The sequence below is a fragment of the Equus asinus genome, chromosome 4 (genome assembly GCF_041296235.1).
Source record: "Equus asinus isolate D_3611 breed Donkey chromosome 4, EquAss-T2T_v2, whole genome shotgun sequence".
NCBI classification, from domain to species: domain Eukaryota; kingdom Metazoa; phylum Chordata; class Mammalia; order Perissodactyla; family Equidae; genus Equus; species Equus asinus.
Window position 1 is genome coordinate 134797549 of NC_091793.1, and position 27506 is coordinate 134825054.

Sequence of the window (27506 nt, forward strand, 5' to 3'; positions counted from 1 at the left end):
TCAACCTCACAAGCACTGCCACCCCCAAATGTCAGATGCTTTTATCGGCAACTTGGCTTCCAAGAAGAATCTTTTCTTCCCCAAGCTTCTAACTTCCAAATCTCATGCAGGTGTGCTGAATGGGGATGCCTAGGTCACACGTGTGCCCCCAGCTGTGAGAGCCTGGAGATTTCATTTTCAGAGTCTAGCTTGGGGAAGCAGCACTTATGTTAAGGTTGGAAATTCCCTAAACATAGCAAATATGTTCAAAACATCCTGAGAGGCCAGAAAATAAGACAATGTTAATTACAGGAGAGAATTAATATTTGTTGAGAATATATGCTAAGTGCCAGGTAGTTTAGATACACTACATTACTATATTATTTAATTCAAACAAAATAAATATTTTAACCCTATTTTAATTATGGGAAAATTGAGTCTCAGAAATTGTTACCAGTCCAAGATCATTTTATTGGTAAAATGGAGAACCTAGATTCATGTCCAGGCTTTCTTCCTTCAGAATTCTTCCTTGTCTCACAAGGTAACTCTGATTTCCATTTCCCAAGTTCTAATTGATAAATAAGCAGAGGTGTACCAAGTGGTGGGGTGGAAGGGAGAGTGGAAGCATCGGTTCCAGGTGCAGGCAGCAAGGGAGCATTAGCTGCAAGAAAATTTAAAGACAATGCTACAACAGGCTAAAAATAGGTCTACTTTATCATCATCATCATCATGTGACAGCAATTCTAAACGATGTCAGCAACAAAATATTCCTTCTTGCTGAGGTGAACTGCTCCCCACTCCTCAGTACAGCAGTATAGATAAGAAGCCCTCAACTTAGCTTTCACATTTTTTTAAGAGAAGCTTGTTTAGAACTTGTAATCGGAGTGCCATAAACAGTTTTATGTTCCTGGAATAGACCATAAAGTGGCCATTTAACATATGAGTACCTAAGTACCTATCTTTTAACACTACTTCTAAGAAACGATGAGCTGTAATTTTCATTTTAGTAGTACCTCTCTCCCGGGGCAGCAGTGCGAGCAGCGGCTCCTCTGTCTCTAGCAGCGTCAGAGGCTCTGACAATAAAGCACAGCCTCCCGGAAGAGGCCTTTGGTAGTACAGGCTCTCTTGGTGAGATCGTTGCTGGTGGTCAGGAGGAAGGAGATGGATCCTGGCAACACATACAGTGGAATAGGAAAAAGTATCTCCTTAAGTCAGCATGAGAAAGTTACTGTTCAGATGATCCCCCGTGTAGAGAATATGAGAGCTTAAAGAATTACTTTACCTCCATATCAAGTTTTATAAATTCTATCTCCTAAACCTCTCAAAGCTGTCCTCTCTTCAGATCCTAACATTGTTTAACCTAGACTACTGCAACACCCTGCCAGCTGGTCTCCCTCCCTGTCCTTAGGCCCAGCTAACCCAATCTCTGATCCACGTAACTGTCAGAGTGATCCACCCATGCGGGAGTGAGATCATGATATTTCCTTGCTTAAAACCTTACAATCACTTTCGCGTCCTTCAGGATAACAATGTAAACTCCTTTGCAAGGCTCAGAAATTTCTTTGAGTATCCTACCTTTTTATTCTCTGCCGCTCTTGAACTCAAACACTGTAGTATAGTGAACCCTGCTTCACTCCAAACCCGCGATGCTCTCTTAGGCCTTCCTGCTACTGCCTATGTTGTTAATTCAGCAGCCTGACTCCTATGGCTGTCCTCTAATATGTCTTCTCTCCTTCCCAAACTTACACTGTATTAGGTACTCTGTACTCTGTGCTCTGCCCCGCAGTACTGGAGGTTTACTTTCGTATTAGAACTCAAATTACAGAAAAGTAACTGCACTCCGGTCTGGCCTCTCCTCCTAGACTATAAACTTTTTTAAGTCAGTGGTGATGTCTTTTGTCTTTGCCACCCCACGATTTAGTGCAGTTTTTGGTATAGATATTATGAACTCAATGAAATTTTTTAAACGAATGTCAGGGTCTACACAGTATACAAGATGTCAAGAAGACAACTGTCTAGTAGTAAGGATGAGTCAAACTCATATAACTAAAAAACAAGGCATAAGACGTGCCACAGCTGAGGTTTAAATGAAATGCTTCAGTTATTTCAAGGAGGGAGCACTCAGTTCCAGTTTTAGGGTGAGGTGGGGATGCAAAATTGAGAAGGGTCAATATAGAAGGTGGCATTTGAGATGGCCTCTGACAAAAGGAATCTTAATACTTGGAGATGCAGCAAGCGTAGGGAATAGGTTAGGTCACATACTGATAGAGTAAAGCAGAGAGTGTAATAGAAGATCATAGAATAGCCCCACTGAGCATCGAAGAGAGTACTAGAAAAAAGCAGCAGAGGTAGGTTAGGCTTTAAATGCTTAATCTAGAAGGCAACTGTAGTGTAACTCAAGGCAGTAATTAGCAGAAGGAAGACTATTAGAGCAACTGTAATAGTCTGAGTAAGGACTATCAAAGTCATCTTTGACAGGCAGTACTGTAGAGACAGGCAGACAGACCTGGGTCACTCACTAGTGACATGATCTTGAACATATTACTTAAACTCCCAAACCCCAAGTTTCCTCATTTATTTCAAAAGACTGTTGTGATTAAATTTATGTAAAGAGATTAGCACAGTGCTTGGCATGTACCAAGGGCTTGAATTAATCAGTGATATTTCAGCAGCAATTGATAAAAATTCAATTCAAATCAACATAAGCAAATAGAAATTATTAGACGGCGACTGACAAGATGATTGGAACAGAACAGAGAGCCCAGAAATAGAATCACATAAATATAGCCAAATGATCTTTGACAAAAGAGCAAAGGTAATACAGTGGAGCAAAGACAGTCTTTTCAACAAATGGTGCTGGAACAACTGTACATACATATGCAAAAAAATAAATCTAGACACAGATCTCACACCCTCCACAAAAATTAACTCAAAATGTAAATGTAAAATGCAAAACCATAAAACTCCTGGAAGATAACATATGAGAAAATCTAAATGACTTTGGGTTTGGCAATGGCTTTTAGACACAACACCCAAAGCACAATCCATGAAAGAAAAAGTTGATAAGTTGATTCATTAAAAACTTCTGCTTTGTGGGGCCAGCCCCGTGGCATAGTGGTTAAGTTCAGCACACTCCACTTTGGTGGCCTGGGTTTGCAAGTTCAGATCCTGAGCACAGACCTACACCACTCATCAGCCATGCTGTGGTGGTGACCCACATATAAAGTGGAGGAAGACTGGCACAGATGTTAGCTCAGGGCTAATCTTCCCCAACGAAAAAAACAAAAGAGGAGGATTGGTAACAGATGTTAGCTCAAGGCTAATCTTCCTCAGCAAACAGAAAAAAAAACCTTCTGCTTTGTGAAAGACTGTTAGGAGAATGAAAAGAGAAGTCACAGGTTGGGAGAAAATCTTTGCAAAACACATATCTCGTAAAGGATTGGTATCCAAAATGTATGTAGAATACTTAAAACCCAGCAAAAAGAAAACTAACAACTCAATTTAAAAATGGGCAGAAGATCTGCGCAGACACTTCACCAAAAAAGATATACAGGTGGCAAATAAGCATATGAAAAGATACTCAACATCATATGTCATCAGAGAATTACAAAATAAAACATTGAGATAACACTACACATCTATTAGAATGGCTAAAATCCAAACCACTGACAAAACCAAATACTGATGAGGATGTGAAGCAACAGGAACTCTCGTTGTTGGTGGGGATGAAAATGGCACAGCCACTTTGGAAGACAGTTTGGCAGTTTCTCACAAAACTAAACATACCCTTACCATACGATGCAGCAGTTCCAGTCCTTGGTATTTACCCAAATGACTCGAAAACTTATGTCCACACTACAGCCTGCACACGAGTGTTTATAGTAGCTTTACTCACAATTTCCAAAACTTGGAAGCAACCAAGATGTCTTTCAACAGGTCAATGGATAAACAAAATGTGGTGCATCAGTATGATGAAACATTATTCAGCAATTTTGAAAAATGAGCTATTATGTCACAAAAAGACATGGAGGAAACAAATGCATAGTGCTAAGTGAAAGAAGTTATTCTGAAAAGCCTACACACTATATAATTTCAGCTATATAACATTCTGGAAAGGGCAAAACTATGGAGACAGTAAAAAGATCAGAGATCGCCAGGGGTTCAAGCGGAGGGAGGGAAGGGTAAATAAGTGGAGCACAGGAGATATTTAGGTAGTGCAACTATTCAGTGTGATACTGTAATGGTGGAAACACAGCATTATACATTTCACAAAATCATAAAATGAACGATGGATTTAGTTAATAATAATGTAACAACATTGGCTCATCAAATGTAACAAACCACACTAATGGAAGATGTATATAATAGCAAAACTGGGGTGAGGGGCTAGAGAAATATGGGAATATCTCTGTATTTTCCACTCAATTTTTCTATAAACCGAAAACTGCTCTAAACATAAAGTTATTAATTTAAAAATTCACTAAGCAATATATATACAATTCATGCACATTAATAAAAAACGAAAAAGTTGTGCTTTAACAAAGAAAAGGCTGCTGAGGTAATTCCGAAACAAAAGCAGCCTAGGCCTTCAGGGACTAAAACTAGGGATTTGATCATTCTCTGGTTTTCTTTTGTTTTCATTCTCTGGTAAATGGTCAGGTTTTCTTCACATATCAGGAATAATGACATTCTCCCCTGCCTCCCCCACCCCCACAAAAGGCCTACATTGATATTTGAGACTGGTGGCAGTGTGGGGAATCTGGAGTACTACACAACCACGAAATTATATTGCAACCTTGAAAAATGGTGACCAATGTTATGTGATAACAAAACTGTTGCCTGCAGTAAGAAGATCAAAAATGAGCCTGATCAAATTTTTTAAATTAAACTTATTTTCAAATAACTGTAGATTCATGTGTAGTTGTAGAAATAATACAGAGAATTCCAGTCTATCTTTTGCTCAGGTTCCCTTTATGGTAACATATTGCAGAACTATAGTAATTCTCTTTGCTCTGAAGTCTACTTTATCTGATATTAATATCACCACTACTGCTTTACGTTGTTTAATGTTTGCAAGATATATCTTTTTCCATCCTTTTACTTTTTATCTGCCTTTATCATTATATTTGAAGTGAGTTGCTTGTGGATAGGATATAGTTAGGATGTGTTTTTTAATCACCTCTGCCAATCTCTGTCTTTTAATTAGTGTACTTAGACCATTTATATTTAATATATTATTGATATGTTTAGGGTTTCAGTCTGTCATTTAAAGTTTTGTTTGTTCTCTTCCTCCTGGTCTGCCCACACCTGTCTTCTTTTTCCTACTTTCCTACAGGTTGCTTGAGCATTTTCAGAATCCCATTTTGATTCACCTATGGTGTTTTTAGTGTATCTCTGTATACTTTTAAGTGGCTGCTCCAGGTACTCCATTATATATCCATTACTTGTCACAGTTTACTGGTATCATCATTTTACCAGTTTGAGTGAACTATAGAAACTTTACCTCCCTTTGCCCCTCCCCACTTATAATATAATTGACTTAAATATTTCCTCTATACATTTATACATGTATATAGAAGAAAAATTATAGCATCAGATTGTTATAATTTTGGGTTCAATTGTCAAACATAACTTAGAAAATTCAAGAGGAAAAGGAAGGCCTATTGTATTTACCCATATTTTTGCTTACCATGTTCTTTCTTCCTTCCTGATATGCCAACATTCCTTCTTTTATTGTTTCTTTTCTGTTTAGAGAATTTCCTTCAGCCATTCTTTTAGGATAAGTCTCCTGGTGACAAATACTCTTAGCTTTCTTTCTTCTGAAAATGGCTTCATTTTCCCTTCATTCCTTAGAGATATTTTCACTGGGTATAGGATTCTTGACAGTTCTTTTCTTTCAGCACTTGAAAAGCATTGTGTTACTTCCCTCTGGCTTCCATGGTTTCTGATGAGAAATTTGCTGTCATTTGAATTGTTTTTTCCCTGTGGGTAAAGTCTCAGTTTTCTCTGGATGCTTTCAAGGTTTTTTATTTGTCTTTAGTTTCCACAAGTTTAACTATGATGTGTCATGGCATAGATTTGTTTGGATTTATCCTTTTTGGGACTCATTCAGATTCTTGAATCTGTAGGTTAAGTCTCTTGATAAATTTGGGAACCTCTTTTAGCCACTATTTCTTTAAGTACATTTTCAACCGTACTCTTTTTATCCTCTCTTCCCACTCTAATGGCCCAAATGTCAGATATTTTGTGATACTCTCACAAGCCTCTAAGGCTCTGTTTGTTTATTTTTTTTGCAATTTATTTTCTCTCTGTTGCTCAGATGTGGTAATTTCTATTACTCTATCTTTAGGTTCACTGATTCTTTCCTCTATTCACTGCATTCTGCTTTTGAGCCCAACCACTGTATCTTTTATTTAGGTTCTTCTTTATATCTTCTATCTCATCGTTGAGACTTTTTCTTTGTTGAGGCTTTCCAATTTTTGTTTCAAGTGTGTTTGTAATTGCTTGTTGAAGCGTTTTTATCATTGCTGCTTTAAAATATTTGACAGTTAATTCTAATATCTCTGACGTCACACTACTGTGAAATTGGTTGTCTTTTCATTCAGTTTGAGATTTACCTCATTCTTGGTATGACAAGTGGTTTTCAAAGGAAACCTGGAATTTTTCATATTATGTTATATGACTCTATATCTTACACAAATCTTTGGTTTTAACTTGCTTTCTTTGATACTACTCCAGCAGGGGAGAAGGGTTGCTATCTTGTTACTTCCAGGTAGAGGTAGAAGTCCAGATTCCCCACTTGGCCTATTTCAACAATAAATAAGAGGGAAGGGCTCCTTCTTACTGCTGGATGGAGATAGATATTCTGGCTCCCCATCTGTTCTATGATGACACTGTGGTAGGAGTGGCTCATAAATTGCTGGTCAGTGGTCAAAGTCCTGACTCTGCATATGATATCCACTGACACCGTGTGGGGAGGAGAAGGCATGTTACTGGTGATGGAGATGAAAGTCTAGGCTCTCTACTTGGCCTTCTCTGATACCACCCTGGCATGGATGTTGAGGCACCTCGTTATAACATGAGGGCAGAAGTCTAGGCTCCCCTTTTAGTCTTTGCTTGTTGGTTGGGACCAGTTTTTTCTGTGATATTGGCTGGAGTAGAATGGTTATTCTCTAAAACTTTTCTATCTTGCAAGGCTTCCCCTTTTCCTGGTGTTTTGTTTAGAGAGAGCAGGCCTTTCCTGAGACTTCTATTGTCTTTGCCTATTGGAGTTTCTGAGTTGCTGGGTTCTTTAGCTTCAATTCTGCAATTTATGAGGTGAAAAAGAAAAGCCAAGATAATCCCCTCTTTATTGTTCCTTGATTCCCAAGGTCCCTGGCCTGTCTCCTTTATTTTTTTCCACCTTTCAGAGTCATTTTATGTTTGTTTTGTAAATAATATCTTAGCCAAGTCTACTTCATCTCTTATTTTATTCTTCTTGTGCTTCAGTTCAAAGATCTCTAAATTCTAATGCATCTGGAGTGAAACCTGGGTGTGATTGTTTTAAAATATGTCCATGAGAGTTTTGACACTCTTCCTTAAAAACGTAGAGCCTATTTCTCCTCCCCTCAAGTGTGGGCTGGACTTAGAGCCTAGTTTTTAATTAGTCCTCCTCCCCAGCTCTATGTAACCACTAATCTAATTTCTTTCTCTATAGATGTGCTATTTCCAGACACCTCATATAAATGGACTCATACAATATTTGGTCTTTTGTGACTAGCATTTTCCACTCAGCATAATTTTTTCAAGGTTAATCCATGTTACAGGATATATCAGTACTTCACTCCTTTTTATTACTGAATAATATTTCATTGTATGAACACACCATATTTTATTTATTCATTCATCAGTTAATGGACATTTGAGTTTTTCCACTTTTTTGGCTGTTACAAATAACGCTACTATGAACATTTGTAAACAAGTTGCTGTATGGATATATGTTTTCATTTCTCTTGAGTATATACATACCAGGAGTGGAATTTTTGGTTATATGGCAAAGCTATGTTTAACATTTTGAAAAACTGTTAAACTGTTTTCTAAAGTAGTTGCACGGTTTCTACCAGCAAAGCATGAGGATTCCAACTTGTCCACATCATCACCAACACTAGTTATTATCTGTATTTTTTTGTTATAGCCATCCCAGTGTATATGAAGTTGTATCTCTTGTGGTTTTGATCTGCATTTCCCTAGTGGCTAATGATGTTGAGTATCTGTCATGTCCTTATTGTCCATTTGTATATCTTCTGCAAAATATCTATTCAGATCCTTTGCTTATTTTTTAAATTGGGTCATTTGCCTTTTTATTGTTGAACGGTAAGAATACTTAATATATATTGGATCAGATATGTGATTTCCCAATATTTTCTCCCATTCTGTGGGGTTTTTTTTTTTCACTTTCTATTAGTGTCCTTTGAACCACCAAAAGTTTTTATTTAGATGAAGTCCAATTTGCCTATTTTTTTCTTTTGACTGTTGTGCTTTTGACCATAATAACAACAGATTTGGCTACGGCAAGGTCATGAAGATTTACTCCTATTTTTTTCCTAAGAGTTTTATAGTTTTGGCTGATATGTTTAGGTCTATGATCCATTTTGAGTTAGTTTTTATGTATCGTGTTAGGAAGGGGTCTAACTTCATTCTTTTCATGTAGCTACCCAGTTGCCTGAGCACCACTGTTGAAAAGACTTCTCTCTCCACTGAATTATCTTGGCACCCTGTTGAAAATCAACTGACCATAAACTTAAGGTTTATTTCTGGACTTTCAATTTGATTCTATTGTTCTATATGTCTATCCTTATGCCAGTACAACATTGTCTTGATTACCATAGCTGTGTAGTAAGCTTTGAAGTGAGGGAATTATGAATCCTCCAACTTTGATCATCTATTTTCAAGACTGTTTTGGCTATTTTGGGTCACTTTTAATTTTAGGATAAACTTGTACATTTATGCAAAAAACGCAACTGGGATTTTGAATTGTGTTGAATCTGTAGATCAATTTGGAGAGAACTGCTATCTTAACAACATTCGGTCTTCTGATTTACAAACATGGAGTGTCTTCCCATTTATTTAGGTCTTTTTAAATTTCTTTCAACAAGAGTTTTTAGCTTTCAGTATACAAGTTCTTCACTTCTTTCATTAAACTTATTCCTAAGTATTTTATTCTTTTTGATGTTATTGTAAATGGAATTGTTTTCTTAATTTCATTTTTAGATTGTTCATTGCTAGTATATAGAAATACAATTGACGGTTGTATACTGATCTTATATCTAGCAACCTTGCTGAACTCATTTACTTCTAATAGTTTTCAGTGGATTCCTTAAGATTTTTTATATACAAGATCATGTCATCTGCATGATTTTACTTCTTCATTCCAATCCGAATGTCTTTTGTCTTTTTTTTTTTCTTGCCTAATTGCCCTGGCTAGAATCTCCAGTAAAATGTTGATTGGAAGTGGCAAGAGTAGACATCTTTATCTTGTTCCTGTTCTTAGGGAGCAAACGTTCAGTCTTTCACCATTAAGTATGGTGTTAGCTATGGGTTTTTCATAGATCCCCTTTATTATGTTGAGGAAGTCCCTTCTACTCCTAGTTTGTTGAGTGTTTTGTTTTGTTTTTATCATGAAAGGGCGTTAGATTTTGTCAAATGCCTTGTCTGTGACTATTAAAATGATCATATCATTTTTATTTTTTATTCTATTGATATGGTATATAATGTTAATTGATCTTCTGATGTGAAACAAACCATGCATTACTAGGATAAATAAATACTACTTTGTCATGGTGTATAATACTTTTTTTATGTTGCTGGATTTGGCTTGCTAGTATTTTGTTGAGCACTTATTAGTTTTTAATCAATTTTCCTACCCTTTTAATAGTGGGTAAAGTTCAATGTATGCAAGGATGGTCAGCTAAATCATTGCATTTGAGGATTTGAGTGTTAAAGATAATTCATAAGGTCTTGACATGTAGTGATTGTATTTTGCTGAAGCATGTGCTTAAATCATATGTATAAGAGTAGTGTAAAGGGTGTCACTTAGCTAGTGAGACAAGCCAAAAAACAAGCTTTCAAATCCCCAGATGAATTTGTTCTTTAATCTCATTATATCAGGCATTTTGGAGGCAAAATTATGTTCTAAAGTTGTTGCATACCTCATATGAAGCCCACTCCTCTCAACGTCCAGTTTTGGTACAGAGGAGTATTAAAATACAAAAAAATGCCTGTCCAAAACAAAGAAACATTGAAAATAATAAAAACATTTGTTGGAATCTCTCAAAGAATATCAAATGGGATCTAATTCAAATCTCATGAAAAAGCTTTTTAAAATCTGTTTTTCTCTATTCCTTTCCTACTCAATCTCCCACAGGAGTCCACATTTAAGGTCTTCTGTCTCCCCCTGCCCCCCCCCCACCCCGCATTCTCTGCCTTACAGTATCCATTTATTTTACCTTTTAGTTGAGAAATTGCACATTTATGGTCCATAGGCCAAATCTGGCCTATGCATGCATTTAATTTGATACAATGTTTTTAAAAATTTTAATTAGTTTTCAACTTTTATAAATTGAGAAATGACACATAAAAATTTTTGTACCTGATTCCCTTTGAGAAATTTGAAAGTTTGTCAAAATGTTGCCTTCATTTTACAGCTGGCTGGTAGTGAATAGTGACAGCCTCCTTTGAATATGACATTTCCCTGTAGTTTGCTACAGTCTACCACTCCCTATTGTACTACATATGGCCAATTTTACTATTTATGATATAGCCTAGTCTCTGCAGATATTGGAGTTTGTGACCTTCTACTGCTGTCCTTTCCAATGTAATTAAGCATTTCTCAGATTCCTTCCAATTTTTCAACTCTTTCTGTTTACTATATTTAGTAGTTTAACGAAAGTTCTGAGAGCCCCACAGGATCCCTTGAGAACTGTCAAGAGTCCAGAGATGAGCTGTGGCCTTTTGGGCACTATAAGCATAATAAAATCCCTGTGGAGATCTCTATCTGTTCGAAAGGAGGGGTAAACTCAAACAACTGGTTGCAGTAACTTTGTACACGTAAGACCTCTCACAGGGAAGGAAAGCCCAGCTCTAGGAGGGAATAAAGGGGGAAGGGTGGGGTTGTCTGTGCCTATGCTTGTTAGAAAAGTAGTCATTTACAAAATTGGTCTTCCTAGGGGATGGAGAGAGAAAACAGATATTATGGTAATATTAATGAGACCTGTGAGAAGGAATTACAATGTCAATGACTTACCAGCAACAATATACATACCTCAACTGATGAATTGAGAGCTGTTACTTTGTCCGAAGTGGCCCCTGTAAGGTTGTGTAAATCCTTGACTGTGGGAAAAAAACTTGTGCTTACTTTGCTCTGTTTCTTTACTTTTGCCCTTTAAATATTTATTTGTATTTCTCAAAGACCTCAATTATCTTACATATACTGAGACAACCTGGTAGTATTTAGTGTTTACTATAATTAATTTTCTTTCTAAAACACAAGAACTCCTCATCCCCTTCAATACTGACAGATTCAATCAGAAGGTCCACCTAAAAACAAGGCCACAAAAATCAAAAGCTACCTTTGGAGTACATGTATATATTTGGGCTTTTGGATTACATTTCAGTAATCCTCTACCTAACAAGAGAAAGTAATAACATGTATGTGATTTGTAAAATAGACTAAAGGCTAAGGTTGCCTAAATATGGTTATAGACTCAATATCTATAATTAGCTTCTGCTTCTTTTTAGCTAGTTATTTTTAGAAAGCAGCAGATCTATCTATTAATAATAATGAAAGAATTTTTGATTGGTAACACTATTATGATGTCAGATGGAACCCAACAATTTAGACCAGAGTAGGTTAGCATACCTCTATGAAGTCACTAAGAATATATAAGTATACATAAGAAAATTATATTTCATTATTTGCTCATTTGTGTCTTAATTTAAGGCTCTTTGTTAATATTTGATATGTAAGGAAAGAAAACAGTATGTGCCCTTAAACCCACACATATACGGACTCAGAACAGCTAATACATGAAGTGCTTAGTTGGATTCTTGGCCTAGAGTAAGGCCTCAATAAACGTTGGCCATAATTTTTTAATTCTAATATTCTCTTCCCCACGATTCTTGACAGAGTCTTGCCTCACAAGCAAGCCACTCAAGCAACTTGAGTTTAGAATACCGGCCCTCCCCTCTCCCTTCCCTGTCTTTAGCGTACATTTGGCCTATCTTATTCCTACACAACTGGCCACAGATGGTTGTTGGGGACAGATGACTTTCCTACTGTTTAAGATGATTTTTGAAAACCCTAAAAGAGCAAATCCTGTTGGCTGCAAACACCACCGACAGCAAATGCGTAACAAGTAACCCTTCACTTCCATTTGTCCTGTTCCTGTCCCTGTCCATGTGCCGTGCTCCCCGCTACCAATCACAGATGCAATAGACTTCAGCTCTAACCACAAATTCCCCATGACCCTAGAAATCTTCGTATATCTACGACGAAAACTCGAGGGTATAAAGGGGAGATTCCCTTCAGCCAGGGCAAGTGGAAGACTCCCTACAGATTTCTCTACAGGACACAATTATACCTTTGGGGCTGTGTCCCTTTCAAGGCTCGAAGGACGAGACAAACCTCACCTGAAAGGCGAGCCTACTGACGCGGGTGCACGGTAAACTCAAAACTCTCTACTCTCGATTATTGGACAGCGACCCTCGGGCCGCCCTTGCTGCTGTGCATGCGTCACAACTGCAGCCCTGCGGGCTCGGAGTCGGTGGTTCATTTACTCCCTTTTCTTTTGTTCTCCTCCGGCTCTTCCCCAGACTTCCGTTCGAACTTCCCGCCGCGGCAGAACCCACCAATCACAAACGTCCTCCCTCGGGCCACGCCCCCACCGCCCTCTCCGGGAACTCGGGTCGGGTTTCGCGCACACCCGCCCTCCCTTACGCACGCTGCGCGCGGACGTCGGCCTCTGACGCCGTCGTCGCCCCCGCGCCGAGTCCCGCGCGGGCCCCTGCCGCCTGCCGTTGGGCGCGAGGCCCAAGTCCCTCCCTCGGGACCTCCCCCACCCCCCGCAACCGCTCCGGCGGCGGCGACCCATGTGGGGGTTCAGGCTGCTGCGGTCGCCGCCGCTGCTGCTCCTGCTGCCGCAGCTCGGAATCGGAATCGCCGCGTCCGGCTCTCAGGCCGCAGCCATGAACCCGGGCGGCAGCAGCGGTGCGCGATGCGCGCCCCCGGCCGAGGGGCGCCGGCCGTCCTGCCTGCAGCTGCCCGCGGTGCCGGGAGCCGACCCGCAGCGCAGCAACGAGCTGCTCCTGCTGGCGGCGGCGGCGGAGGGACCGGAGCGGCGGGACCTCCCTGCCGACCGGGCGAAGGAGGAGCCGCAGCCGCCGCCCCAGCACCACGTTCTCTATTTCCCCGGGGATGTGCAGGTAACCTGGGGCCTGCCTGGGCACCTGTTCCCTCCTCTCGGGCATATGCGCATTCCCTAGATCCCGCTCTCGTGGTTGTGCCCAGGTCCTTGCCTCGCCCGGACACACCCACACATGGACTCCCGGGGGTGGCTCTGCTGTTACTCCACGGACCCCTCAACCGCACCTTCCACACCCCGGCCCCTCCTCATGGAGCCCCAGAGGGAGGGTGTCCTTGGAGGTTAGGACCTCGAAAGAGCCAGCTGTCAGTCCAGGCTTCGAGGGAGTGGAATTTGAGACATGGAAGGAACGAGACGCATAATGTATATTCATTCTATAAGTTGGTTTCTCAGAGGAGTGTCTGTGCGCGCGCAGGAGATAGGGAGATGGCTTTTAAATTAACTTAGCACGTAGTGTTCCCGAAAACGCTGGTAGTAATTGAAAAGCAAACAAGTAAACAAAAGACTATTGCAAGGGTATGACACTCCATAACCCTAAGAAAGGGAGGGTGGGTGGAAGAAAAGGGACAGTAATTACTAAGCATGCCAGTATTTTGATGCTCGCCTAAATTCTGCGCTTTTTTGTGTGTGATTTTATCTTTATTATTAATTTTATAGCTGCAGGCAAATATCCGTGGATACTTGTCCTGGAAAGCTGGGTCTTAATCTAGATCTTAATCAAGAACTGTGTCGTCTAATACGGTAGCCATTAGCTATATGTGGCTATTTAAATTAACTTAAATAAATCCAGGTCCCCAGTCGCGCTACCTGCATTTCAAGTGCTCAGTAACACCCAAGGTTTGTGTGTGCATTTCAAGTGCTCGGTAACACCCAAGGTTTGTGTGTGCTGTCATGGACAGCGTGAATACAGAGCGTTCCCACCGAACCTTTGCATCATTACAGGAAGTTCTGTTGGATAGTGCTGGTGTAGACAGGGACAGCTAGAATCTGCCTAGATGTATTTCTTATACCATGAAACATTATTAGTTTATTGTTTTAAAATTGATGCTTCAAAACGATATACTTAGTAATTTTGTGCCAAATGATGGTTAAGATATATGTAGTGTTTTCTCTTACCCTCAAAATAATTGACTGAGCTAGTTGACTGCCGATAAAAACTATGGAAAATCTAATATTTATATTTGAGAGAAGAAACTTAATTTACTCAGTTGATGCCCTTTTGCTCAGTTTGGGAAAAGAGCATGACATTGCTGACAGCGACTTGCAGAGATTTGTGGACCAGCTACTGTGTGTACATCTGTAATAACGGCGATGATGACAGTAATAACAACTAACCTTTGCTGAGCACCTGCCTACTGCATGTATTTAAAGTGTGCCAGCCAGTTCTGCAGATGAGGTGTAAGGGGCTAAATGCAGTTAGAGTAATATCTCCTTTCATTTTGACATCATCCATTTCTTTATGTAGGCTGAGATTCCATTAGCCTTTTGGACAGTGATATACTGTTGATTTATGCACAGTATGATGTGCTCTAAAAACCCAGGTCTTTTTGAGCAGAAATGGAGGATAATGCATCAAAAGGCTTTGAGGCCAGATTTCTTAGGTTTGAACCCTGATTTTACGTTTTTTAGGTCTAACATCTCTGACCAATTGCAGCTACCTCAACTATAAAATAGGAATAATAATGTATAGGATATCAATGAGGATTAAATGTGTGAATACCCAGTGAGTTACAGTCTCTTCTCATCTTTCTGGTGACCTTTTTAATGATTGGACTTACCCTCTGTCTGCCTTCACTCCCTTAGTGATCTCTGTCGGTCTTGTGGCTTTCATACTACTTGTACTCTGACAGCTTTCATCATTTGTCTATCTAGCCTAGACATATTCTGGAACTTTAGACTTACCACTTGCACACACCATGTTTCCTTTTGGATATTAAATAAATATCTGAAACCTAAAATCTCTGCATCTTTGCCCCTAAATCTATTATTCCCGCAGTTTCCCTCATCTCAGCTAAGAGAAGCTCTTCCTTTTTAGTTGCTCAAGTTAGAAATCTTGAAGTTAATCCTTTAGGCCTCTTTCACACCTCATATCTTAATCCATCAACAAATAAAGTGGCTTGACTTTCTAAATGTATCTAGAAGTGATCAGAATAATCATTTTACCATGTAAGTCACATCCTACCACACCTCTGCTCAGAACTCCCCCACAGCTTCCCACGTCACTGGGTAAAAGCAGGAAACCTCTTGATGGCCGGCAAGGCCCTTCACTGTCTTTTTCTTTTTGCACCCTGTTACTTTCCTGACTGTCTCCTTTTTCTGTTTTGCTCTGCTCCAGCTGCACTAGCCTTCATATTGCTTGTGGTAGGCACACTTCACCTCAAAGCTTCACATGCACTGCCTGGAGCAGTCTTCCTGCAGGTGTCTGTAGGATTCCTTACCTCTCCAGTTTCAAGTCTCTGCTCAAAAGTTGTCTTCACAGTGAAGGCATCCTATTTAATAATCATACATATGCACAGGATGCATGTCAACTTTTCTGCTTTACCTTATCCATTTCGTTTACTGTATTAGGCACTCATTTTGGTTTTTGTCTGTTTTCCACCACTGCAACGTAAGCTTCATGTCTGTTTTCTTCACTGGTCTATCTGTGATGCTGAGTGACTGGCACGTAGTTGTTTTTCAGTAGATAACTTGTTGAATAAATGAATATATGTAAGTTGCTTTGAACAGTGCCTCAAGTGCTTGGTAAGTCTTGGCTATTATTATATGAAATACTTTTAGGCTCAGATTTCCTGATCCATATTTTTGCACTTGATTCTTTTGAGCCTATTGTTTATCCTTATGACATTTACCCTGTTAGAATCAGTTCATCTTTTTAGTGCATTGATCCTTTTAGAACCCTTATTTTGGTTTGTATCATATGTAGATTAAATAAGTTTTCTTTCCATATCTTTATTCTTAATTTGGATAAATATTGAACAGAATAAGGCCAAACAGAACTTTGGTAGGGTACTATTAGAAGTTTCACCTTACCTTAACACAGATTCATTATTTGGTATTAATTGGATCTGGTTGTTCATGTAATTTTAAATCCTAATTACCTTTTTTTTTTTTGCTCAGTAAAATTCACTCTGAGCTAACATCAGTTGCCAATCTTCCTCCACGCCCCCCGCCCAGAGCCCCAGTACATAGTTGTATATTCTAGTTGTAAGTCTTCTGGCTCTTGTATAGGAGCCACCACCACAGCATGGCTACTGACAGATGAGTGGAGTGGTTCTGTGCATGGGAACAGAACCCAGGCTGCTAAAGTTGAGTGCGCCAAACTTTAACCGCTAGGCCATCAGGGCTAGTTCTGCCATTACTTTCTTGATGTTCCTTTCGCAGTCATCTTTTGTTGTATGTCCTTTATTCTATACTTGCCCTGTCATCATTTGAATCTCAGGAAAGCTGAGGCTATAGTAATTCATACTTCATTAGGTACCTCTTGATGTTTTTCTTATCAGTAATGATTTTGGAGGGGGATCAGGATTTTTAGAAGTAGGTGCGTTTCAGTTTTCTTGAGTTATCTTGCTTTTTAAAGCCTCAAGATATAGAATTATACTCACCTCTCTCTTTTTCTTAAGTGTGAGCTTACAATTTGATGATAAATTTTGACAAATATTACAATTATGTAACCACCACAGTCACGTTATACAACGTCTCCATCACCCTTGTGCCCCACTTTGGTCAGTCTCTTTTCTCAGCCCAGGGCCACCACTGATCTTTCTTTCAGTATAGTTTTGCCTTTTCTAGATTTTCATTAGGAATCATATAGTATGTAGTCTTGTGTCTGGCTTCTTTCATGCAGCATGATGCTTTTAAAATTCATTCTTACTGTTTCTTGTATCAGTAGTTTATTCCTTTTTACTGCCAAGTAGTTTTCTGTGTATGTGATATACAGTTTGTCTACCAATTCAGTAGTTCATGAATATTTGGGTCATTTCCACTTTTAGCATTTAAAAAATTTTGCTTTCCTAAATGCTAGGATATATAGATGCCCCTGTCCTGAGTGTATGTCCTGGTGAGTAGGAAACGACTCACTTCTCTGTGTCTCTCCTTTACTGCCCCACTGCTGCCACACTCACAACACTTCTGACACTAGATGTTGGGGGGGTTCTCCTCACACCAAGCAATTCTCTGCAACACCAGCTGGGTCTCCTGTAATTCAATTTAATCCTGACACTGGTTACCTGGAGTCACTGTCAGATCCCACAAGTTAAGGGCTCAGTCCCATAGGACTGTCCTTCCCCCACTGCAGATGCCAGTCACAAGTCCCAGGTTGTCACCTGTACAGCTGTAAGTTAGAGTTCCTACAACTCCCTCCTCAGGGTCGGTTAATCTGTTAGGACGGCTCACAGAATTTAGGGAAGCTCTTTACTGTTTACCCATTTATTATGAAAGGATAGGATAAAGGATACAACTGAACATCCAGATGGAAGAGATCCGTAGGGCAAGATATGTGGGAAGGAGCGTCAAGTTTCCGTGCCCTCTCCGAGTGCACCACTCTCCCAGCACCTCTACGTGTTCACCAACCTGGAAGCTGCCCAAACTTGTGCTTTGGAGTTTTTATGGAGGTTTCATTGCAGAGGCATGATCACCCCTTAACTCAGTTTCTAGCCCCTCCCTGAAGAATGGGGAGTGGGGCTGAAAGTTCCAAACTTGTAATCGTCTCTTGGGCTTTCTGGTGACTAGCCCCCATCCAGGAGCCCACCAAGAGTCACCTCATTAGAACAAAGACAGTCCTATCACCCAGGCAAATTCCAAGGCTTTTAGGAGCTCTGTGCCAGGAACTGGAGGCAGAGGCCTATACATGTGTGTGTGTGCATATGTACGTATGTGTATATATATTCTATTATTTTGTACCTGGCCGTGTTCCCTGGGGCTTCCTGTGTTGTTAGGCAGCCTGCTTAGGCTGGTTCCCGTTACGGTCCTTCTAGCTTACTTATGTGGGATATCTACTTTATGCTGAGTAAATATGCTGCCTTGCCCCATTTTTGATGGAAGTTCAGCTTGTACCCAGTATCGCTTTCCTCATTCTGCTGTAAGACTAGTCCACCTAGCTTAAATCTTTATCATGAATGTCTCCAAAGTGTTGGAGACGCATGTCAAGCTTTCCTAACAATCCTTTGTACCTTTACTTCAGTAACAGTATGGGGTGGGCCCATAAGTTTTTGCAGTTCAGCAAGCATCTGCCTATGGAGTAAGCACCCCTTAATCTCTCCAAGAGCTCCTCTTGCCATCTGCCTCCCTGGGGATGAGGGGAAGTGTGCCCCAACCCCTGCCTCCTCAAGGAGAATAAGTGCATTGCATTCCAACTGGTATGAAAACTCTCAAAAGAAAACCCTATCTTCCCGGAGTCTTTGTCCTTTTATGTATTCTGGCCATGGCTAATAGCTTGGGTTGCAGAACTGGTTTTGACTGCCTGTCAGCAAGTCCTATGGGGATGTCTGGTGTCTCTTTTTAGAATATGGGAGTGCTTATCCATTGTTCTCAGATCTGGACTTTGACACAAGAGTAGCAACCCCGCTTTCACTCTTCACTATACACAGTTCTTAGTATGAGCATTTTCCCCTTCTGATCATGTAACCTGAGGCTAACCAAAGAAAATGCCAAGTTTTTAGATTTAGCACCTCCTATGTGGTAGAGACTAAACTGAAAATCATAAAATCTTGAGTTCATTTTGGCTCATTAAATAGCTGTATCATATAAATAACTGTATAGCTTCTAGGACCTCAGTTTCCTTAGCTATAAAAGAGATTTAGATGAGCCCTTTCACATCCAAGCTCCTCTGATAACTTTATCTCTCACAAGTCTGGATGTGCAGAAGGCAGTAGCAGAATCCATAAAAAGTTAAATGATAGCCTTCTGAGAATAAAAATATTTTTTAACATATATGACAAACTATTAATATTAATGAGATACACACTGTTAAGAAGGACTTGAGCATCCTTTTGGGAAAATATCTAAGGAAATGAATAGAGAATTGACAAAAGAAAAAAATGAAAATTGCCAATAAACATACAAAATTATTCAACATGACTAGAATCAAAACAAATGCAAATTAAATCAAAAGTAAGACATCACTTTATCATAGTAGCAAAGATTTTTAAAAAGTTAGTGCTAGTAGCCAGTGTGGGTAGGATGTGGGAAAATAAGCACTCTTGCATACTTCCAGTGGTAGTGTAAATTGGTATTAATCTTTCTGATGGGAAGTATAAAAATTATGATGCAAATCTGCATTTATTTTGTTGACACAAATAATCCATAGTCAATCAATAAATCAAAATTGGGGTGACTTTATTATGAGCCAGATCTGAGGACTAGCCTGGGGCCTTCCTTCTCCAAGGAAGGAAGGGCATTGAAGAAGTGAGGTGTACAGAGTGGTTATATACCATCTTGGAACAAAGAGTACACATCACATATGATAGGAACGTCCCTTTTACAGTTGTCATGAGATGCTGAGTTAGCACAACAGATCAGTGGTCAGCAGTTGAGTGATCACAAGGTGAGCACAGCAGGTCAGTAATTAATCCTTAGTTAGGGAGAGATGCTTACCCTTAAAGAAATGCCAATATGGGGGAAGTTACATCTCTATCTGTAAAGGCATCCTTCTTATCTTTGGGATACACACTAAATATTTAAAGCAGAAGTACAGTGTATGTTCAACAGGCCACGTCACGCCCTTCTGGAGAAACAAGGTCAGGCGGAATTAGTTTTAAACCAAATGGCTTCCTCATATACTCCAGTATATCCTGTTGCTTTTCATTTATTTATCAATTTATATGGAATCATGCCTATACTATATTTGTAAGTGAAAATGGTGTGTGTAAGCTCATTGAGGGAGAAGTAAATATGCCCTCTTATGTACACACTTGTATATATGTATGTATACTAAGAAAACTAGAATGCTAGACAATAACATTTTAATAGTGATTATTTCAAATTGGTGCTTTTATGGATGATTTTTCTCTCTTCCTTATACCTTTGTATATAGACTAAATTTTTATAGTGAGTATTACTTTTATTAGTTTTAACTTTTTAAATAGAAAAAATGTGCATATTGCTAAAAATTCCATTTATTTAAGGTTACTCATTGAAAAATAAGTCTCCTTTTCATCCCATTCTCTCTAATCTCCCATTTTTCTTCTGCAAGGCTACCACTGTTTATATATCCTTCCAGAGACATTATATGCGGATGCAAACTTTTTTCTTTCAACATGAATGATAGCATAGTCTACAGGAGTTTTTGGCTCTTACTTTATAAGCCATGTGAGTACTCATAGAGCTGCCTCGTTCTTTTCAAGCAGAAACAAATATCCTTATACATATTTATTCATGCATGTATGCAAGTATATCACTGAGATAAATTCCTAGAAGTGACATTACTAGTTCAAAAGAGGTACATTTAAAACTGTTCAATGTATATTGTATATGACTGTTAGAAATAAGGGAAAATCACAACTCTACTTCTGTTTCTCTCACCCCTTCTGTCCAATCCATCAGCAAATGCTGTTGACTCTACTGTCAAACTTTCTTCAGAATCTGCCCCCTTCTTACCACCTTTGCTTCTACTGCCACTCTGTGTCAGGCCACTTTCTCTCATCAAGATTATACTTCAGGGGCTGGCCCCGTGGCGGAGTGGTTAAGTTCGCGCGCTCCGCTGCAGGCGGCCCAGTGTTTCGTCGGTTCGAATCCTGGGCGCGGACATGGCACTGCTCGTCAGACCACGCTGAGGCAGCGTCCCACATGCCACAACTAGAGGAACCCACAACGAAGAATACACAACTACGTACCGGGGGCTTTGGGGAGAAAAAGGAAAAAATAAAAAATCTTTAAAAAAAAAAAAAAAAGATTATACTTCAGTGGCCTCCTATTGGTTTCCCTGTGTCCAATCTTGCCCCTTCCCACATAGGAACCAGAGCAGTCCTTTCAAAATATAGATTATATTAGCCCTCTGCTCCACACCTGTCAGAGCAGAAGCCACCGTCGGTCCTAACCGTGTCTTATGAGGCATGATCAGCACCTTGCCTCCTCCCCAACAAAATCCCTCTGACCTCCTTGGCGATCACTTTTGCCCCTTGTTCACTGCACTGGAGCTTGCTGGCCTCCTTGCTGGTTTTAGTTCCGCCAAGCATGCTTCCACTTCAGGGCCTTTTGCCATTGCAGTTCCTTATGCCTGAAATATCATCACTCCGTCCCTCAGGTCCCTCTCAAGTCTCGCCTTATTGGAGGGCACCCTGTGTTTTAAATAATCATCTTCCACCCTCTCCAGAATCTGGCGCTCCTTTTCCCCTGCTTTATTTATTCTACTCCGTTGCCCTTAATACCATCTAATGTTTTGTGTTGTCCAGCCGCTGGCCATTTGTAATGTTGTTGGTCTAATCAAGGAACTAAACCTTCAACTGTATTTAACTTTAAATTTAAATCTGAAAACTGATACTCAATTCAGGCCCTGGAAAACTTTTATTTGAACAACTTAGGTATGTGAATCTTCTTTTTCAACCGTACGTTTTATGAAAACTCAACTCAGATCAAGTATTTCCGATGAAAATTTACATCCAGATTGAGATGTGCTGTATGTGTAAAGTATGCACTGGATTCCAAGACTTAGAAAGAAAAAGAAATGTAATACTCTCAGTAGTTTTTAATATTGGTTACATGCTTAAATGATGGTATTTTGCATATACTGGGCTCAATAAAATATATTAAAAATAATTTCACCTGTTAACTTTTTATGTAGCTACTAGAAAATTTTGTGTGTGACTCCTGTTATATTTCTGTTGGGTAGTGTTGCTCTGTTGACTTCGGAGTTACTCATTGTATATCTCTGTCGGAGAGTGTGAGCTCCATGAGGGCAGAGGTTTAGTCTCTTATGATCCATGCCCAATCAGTAGATACCCAATACATTTTATTAGAATAAATGAGTAAATTTGAATGAATTTCTCTTTTTTTAAAAGAGCCATTATGAATAAAAATTAAAAGGAAAACAAAATTTACATGCATGTCTTAGAACCTAAACAAAAAGCTCTTAATATATATAGAATGCTTATGAGTAAATAAGATTCAAATAAAAAAGGGCAAAAGATACGAACATCCAAGTTTTCAGTAAATTCAGTTTAGAATTAGTTATTCTGTGCTTATGAAGTTTAACAAAGATGAAAGGAAAATGATACCTACTTCTCTGGAACACTGTATTGTAGTCTAATAACCTTAAATCACGAAGCTCCTTCCACCCAGTTTTCCATATTTAAGGATGTAATCACAGATGTATAAGATTTTTCTGTAACATTCACTGCAGCTTTGTTTGCAATACCTAAATTGAAATTAAACATAGCATTCAGGTTAGAGTAATCCAAAGAGGGAGGGGTTCAGGATAGCAGCTTTAATAGAAAAATACTTTAAAATTATGTTTCGGTCAAAAAGTCTGTCTAGAGCCAACCCTGACGGCCTGGTTGGTAAAGCTCGCGCTCTCACTGCTGCGGCGGCCTGGGTTCAGTCCTGGTCGCGGAAGCACACCACCCGTCTGTCAGCAGCCATGCTGTGGTGGCGGCTCACACAGAAGAACTAGAAGGACTCACAACTAGAATACACAGCCATGCACCGGGGCTTTGGGGAGGGAAAGTGGAAGATTGGCAACAGATGTCAGCTCAGGGTGAGTCTTCCCTGCAAGAAAAAAGTCTGTCTAATAAACCAAATTTATATTTTTGGATAATGTGTTAGGAACTGTATGTATACTAAGTAAAATTTATTAAAAATCTCTGTAATCCTTCTAATGTGTTTCATTTTTAAAATTCCTGCTATGCTATTTAGCTATATCTTATAACCTCTGCTTTGATGGATTTGAGGCTTAAACTGAAGAAGTGATTTGTTCAAAATCTTATAACCGGAAAATAATGACAGATTTATAGTTTTCATTTCTATTACATTATCCAGAGGTCATTATAACATCTGAGCTTCCTCCAAAATAAAAATGGGAAACTATTTTGTGGAAATACTTTTAGATAAATGTATATTTAATACTTGTTTCATCTTTCTTACCTTTCAGAATTACCATGAAATTATGACTCGTCATCCTGAGAATTATCAGTGGGAAAACTGGAGTCTAGAAAATGTTGCCACCATCTTAGCCCACCGATTCCCCAGTAGCTATATTTGGGTGATAAAGTGTTCTCGGATGCATTTGCACAAATTCAGCTGCTATGACAATTTTGTGAAAAGCAATATGTTTGGTGCTCCAGAACACAATACTGACTTTGGAGCTTTTAAGCACCTTTATGCATTATTAGTTAATGCTTTTAACTTGAGTCAGAACAGTTTGTTGTCAAAGAAGAATGTGAAAGATTTGAATAAGGACTCCAAAGCATCTAATTGTAGATCCAGTTCTTCTCATACTACTAATGGTTGCCAGGGAGAAAAAGAGAGGACCTGTGAAAAATTTGATGAGTCTGCCGTGAGTTTTTATCCACCATCACTAAATGGTGCATCTTTTACTTTGATTGGATTCAGTAAAGGTTGTGTTGTTTTGAATCAGTTGCTTTTTGAATTGAAAGAAGCCAAGAAAGACAAGAACATAGATGCTTTTATCAAAAGCATAAGAACAATGTACTGGCTGGATGGTGGTCATTCTGGAGGAAGCAATACTTGGGTTACTTATCCAGAAGTCTTGAAAGAATTTGCGCAAACAGGGATTATTGTTCACACCCATGTAACACCTTACCAAGTACGTGATCCAATGAGATCTTGGATTGGAAAGGAGCACAAGAAATTTGTTCAGATACTTGGAGATTTTGGTATGCAGGTAACTAGCAAAATTCATTTTGCAAAGGAAGCTCCTTCCATAGAGAATCACTTCAGGGTTCATGAAGTATTTTGAAACTACAAGAATATTAATGTACTTGTTCAGTGGAAGAGCATAAGCACTTTGAATGCTATAAATTCAGATAATGAGACGTAATTCATAGATGCATTGTCAGTGGTTTTTTTGGGGGGGAACACACATTCCTAAAATATGAGTGTAATGTGCAGTAGTATTTCTTGCTTGTGAATGTGAACAGTTTTTATTTGGAATGAGTTAGAATTAGTTCATTTGAAATCTAAAAGGTGGTTTGTGATAATCCTATGAGGAGATTTAAGACCTTTAAGAATGAAAGTTAGAATACAATCCTTACAAAAGGTAATTAAAATTGTTATTGTTGGAAATAGTTTATTTTCTTGAGTAATGTTTGAAACTAATTTTGGTGACACTATAACAGTAATTAGCTAATTTTGGCACTCTAAACTTTTGAGTGGAAACACTCCATGTCTCTTCAAACAAAGTCACACTGATGTTTTCCATTATTTTGGAATAACTGTACCCTGCTTTTTCTGTTTTGTAAATTCATGGAGTCATTCTTTAATATGCCACCAAGTGTTTTTTCTTGAGAGTCAAAATATATTTGTTTCCAAATATCCAAGAACGTGTAGTAGCATAAAGTTGAGTTTTAAAAACATTACGCTTAAGCACTGTGGCTTACTTTTTAATTGACAACTTTTGGATAAGACATTTTGGAGTTTCTTGAATCTTGTCCAAAAACCAGTTCTTTTGGAAAATTGTTTTAAATTGAACATAATTATGTATATTGGATGAAAATATACATGTATGCTGGATAAAAATATACTGCAGATTTAAAATCTTTTCATCATTTCAGTCTTTTGAAAGAGATCAACTTAGGTGAAATAAATAGATAATACTCTATTTGTTAGTGCTCTATTGAAAGGGAGACAGATTCCATAGATCTAAGTCAGTGTTTCTCCAGAAGCATGATTTTGTCTGCCAAAAGAAAGCAGCTCTCTTTGGCCAAAATGCAAAATTATATTGCTATAAGAAAAGTTACAAGGGAAAGTTTGAAGACACAAATGATTTAATTTTGGCTTCAAAACTGAATTTGCTTAACACTGCTACATAATTTGGATGAGGTCTCCTTCTGCCCGTTTTTCTTGACCTAGATTAAATACATTTTGAGAAACCAAGATCTATTGAATGTCAGCCTACATTGAATCATGGCTGTGTGATTACAGTAATAGATGAGTGGTCATTTTTTATTGTTTATTAATAACTAGTTTTTGCAGGTCGTGAAATAATGAGGGAGGGAAGTAATATGCTGCTTTCAGACTGAAAAAGATTGACACTGAAGCTTAATATCTTAATAACCCAGAGGACCTAAATTTATAAAACAATATAGAATTAAAATGTTAATTTCTTGGATTCTTCCCAGAATTATATCTTAATGACTCTATAAATACATTCCAAATATTCAGAGACCTAGGAGAAAAGATTAATTACCAAATGCTTAAAAATAACCTCCCTTAATTCTGTAAACTACTACTCTCTCTCAATGGTATTTCTTATTTTTTTTTTTAGGACAAAGTAGTTTTATATTGCTTGTTTCTTTAAATACCTGCTGTTTCTTTTGAGACCAAAAATTCCTAACGAGGGAAGAAGTCAGCTTGATCTAGCATTTTATTTATTCCCTTGTCTTAAAGCACTATGATTGATTGGATGGCTTCTTTCAATATGTTTAATAATCCTTGCTAAAACTCATGTGTATCTAATGTAAAATTGCTAAGTTACTGAATGCTCTAATGAGGGGGGAAGGAAAGGTATTCATTTTTACAGGATCGACTAAAATGGAAAATGTAGGACTTTTAGCAGAAGGATTCATTAAAACATCTGAGCTACTTAAAAATCTGGGTTCTTTAGCTATCCAGTCATGTGAATGCTTTATCATAATTATTATATGTTGAATGAATATTAAGAATAACTCACTGGACACCTGGGAGTGCCATTGCATCAAAATGAGACAGTTCTAAAAAGTAGAAATATTTTCTTAGAATGAAAATATATTCAAGTTGACCCATATTCAGATATTCTGTTTAATACTTCAAATTTGTTCTCCATTTTTGTTTAAACTATTGTAAATGTTAATGTATCCTTTTGGATTGTGCCTTTGTGTTTGTGTCATGAAAGAGCCAACTGAGAAAAGTAGTCATACAAATAATGTGAAAGTTGTTACCACCACAGCATGAATGTACAATTGTATTAAATTTAATCCACGGAAGTCTGTTTGGATGTACTTTATGTTATTAGATTTGTTAAAACTTCAGATCATCATTTGGAAGGAAGCTATTTCTATCCACTTTGCCAGTTTGGGTTTGTATATGTTTTCATTAACCTCCATGTTTTTTCAAATGAGCAACTTTGTACCTTTCCTGTAAAAATACATCTCTCCTTTAAATTGCTCCACAAAAATTTGCATTATTTCCATTTCTTCTGTTGGACTTCCTAGAGAACAAACTCTCTCAAAAGTAAGTTCATCCTTTTCTGTGCTAAGCATCTCAGATATCTGTATTCCTTTAGCTGTCCTTAAGAGACTTGGTTAGAATATAGTGTGATCTATTTTTCATTTCATTCATGTATCTAAGCACCCACCATTTCTAAGTACCCACCAAGGGCAAGGAAGTGCTAGGCACTGAGGATACAGTACAGACAAAACAGTTCCAGCATATGAGAATGGAAATGTAAACAGATTAAAGTTTACGAGGTAAAATATGAAACAAAAGGTAGTATTCTTAAAAGAACTGTTCTGTTATACTTCATTTAAGGGCCTTAAGAGAAACCTGCTGTAGAGGATGATATACATCTTGATAGACCTCACGTGTCAGTTCAGGTTGCTCTTTACAAAGGCAGAGAAGCTTAGCACCTCTTAGCGGTAGACACAGGCAGAGTCACTTAGGATGATCATTTTGATAACCCATTTAAAGGAACTTTAAAAAATGCAACTTAGGTGTATTTAAGACACCTAACCACTCATGGCCTGTATGCTTGAAACAAGACTTTAAGGTAACACCAGAGATACGTGGGTGATTGCCAATCTACATTAGTTCCTCCTGACTACATCTGGTTTTAGCACTGGGGAGTCACAGCAGAGTTCCAGCTCCATTCAGACCTGCACTCCAGCTTCTTGCTTTTTTTTTTTTATCAACTTCTTACATTCAGCTTCCGTGTCTATTGGCAACTTTAGATAAGTGAGAGAAAAGCCTCACTACTAAGGTTCT

The 27506-nt window shown here is 38.6% G+C and overlaps 1 protein-coding gene and 1 long non-coding RNA gene across 2 annotated transcripts; one reads left to right on the top strand and one right to left on the bottom strand.

Annotated features, from left to right (window-relative positions):
• Window positions 1-431: 431 nt before the first annotated feature.
• On the bottom strand, window positions 432-12812 carry LOC139039697 (uncharacterized). Its single transcript, XR_001398845.3, has 4 exons — window positions 12646-12812; window positions 11279-11346; window positions 993-1147; window positions 432-640 (listed from the first exon to the last, which is right to left on the bottom strand). It is a non-coding gene; the product is annotated as an uncharacterized lncRNA (long non-coding RNA).
• Window positions 12813-12950: 138 nt separating this feature from the next.
• C4H2orf69 (chromosome 4 C2orf69 homolog) lies at window positions 12951-26509 on the top strand. Its single transcript, XM_014845978.3, has 2 exons — window positions 12951-13437; window positions 23458-26509. Exons 1-2 carry the CDS (start codon window positions 13105-13107, stop codon window positions 24283-24285), a joined length of 1161 nt encoding a protein of 386 aa, XP_014701464.1. The 5' UTR covers window positions 12951-13104; the 3' UTR covers window positions 24286-26509.
• Window positions 26510-27506: the final 997 nt, after the last annotated feature.

Excerpts from the sequence above, each read along its gene's own strand:
- C4H2orf69 (XM_014845978.3), top strand. The coding sequence starts at position 13,105 with ATGTGGGGGTTCAGGCTGCTGCGGTCGCCGCCGCTGCTGCTCCTGCTG. Across the intron at positions 13,438-23,457 it reads ATTTCCCCGGGGATGTGCAG|AATTACCATGAAATTATGAC; the intron begins GTAACCTGGGGC and ends CTTACCTTTCAG.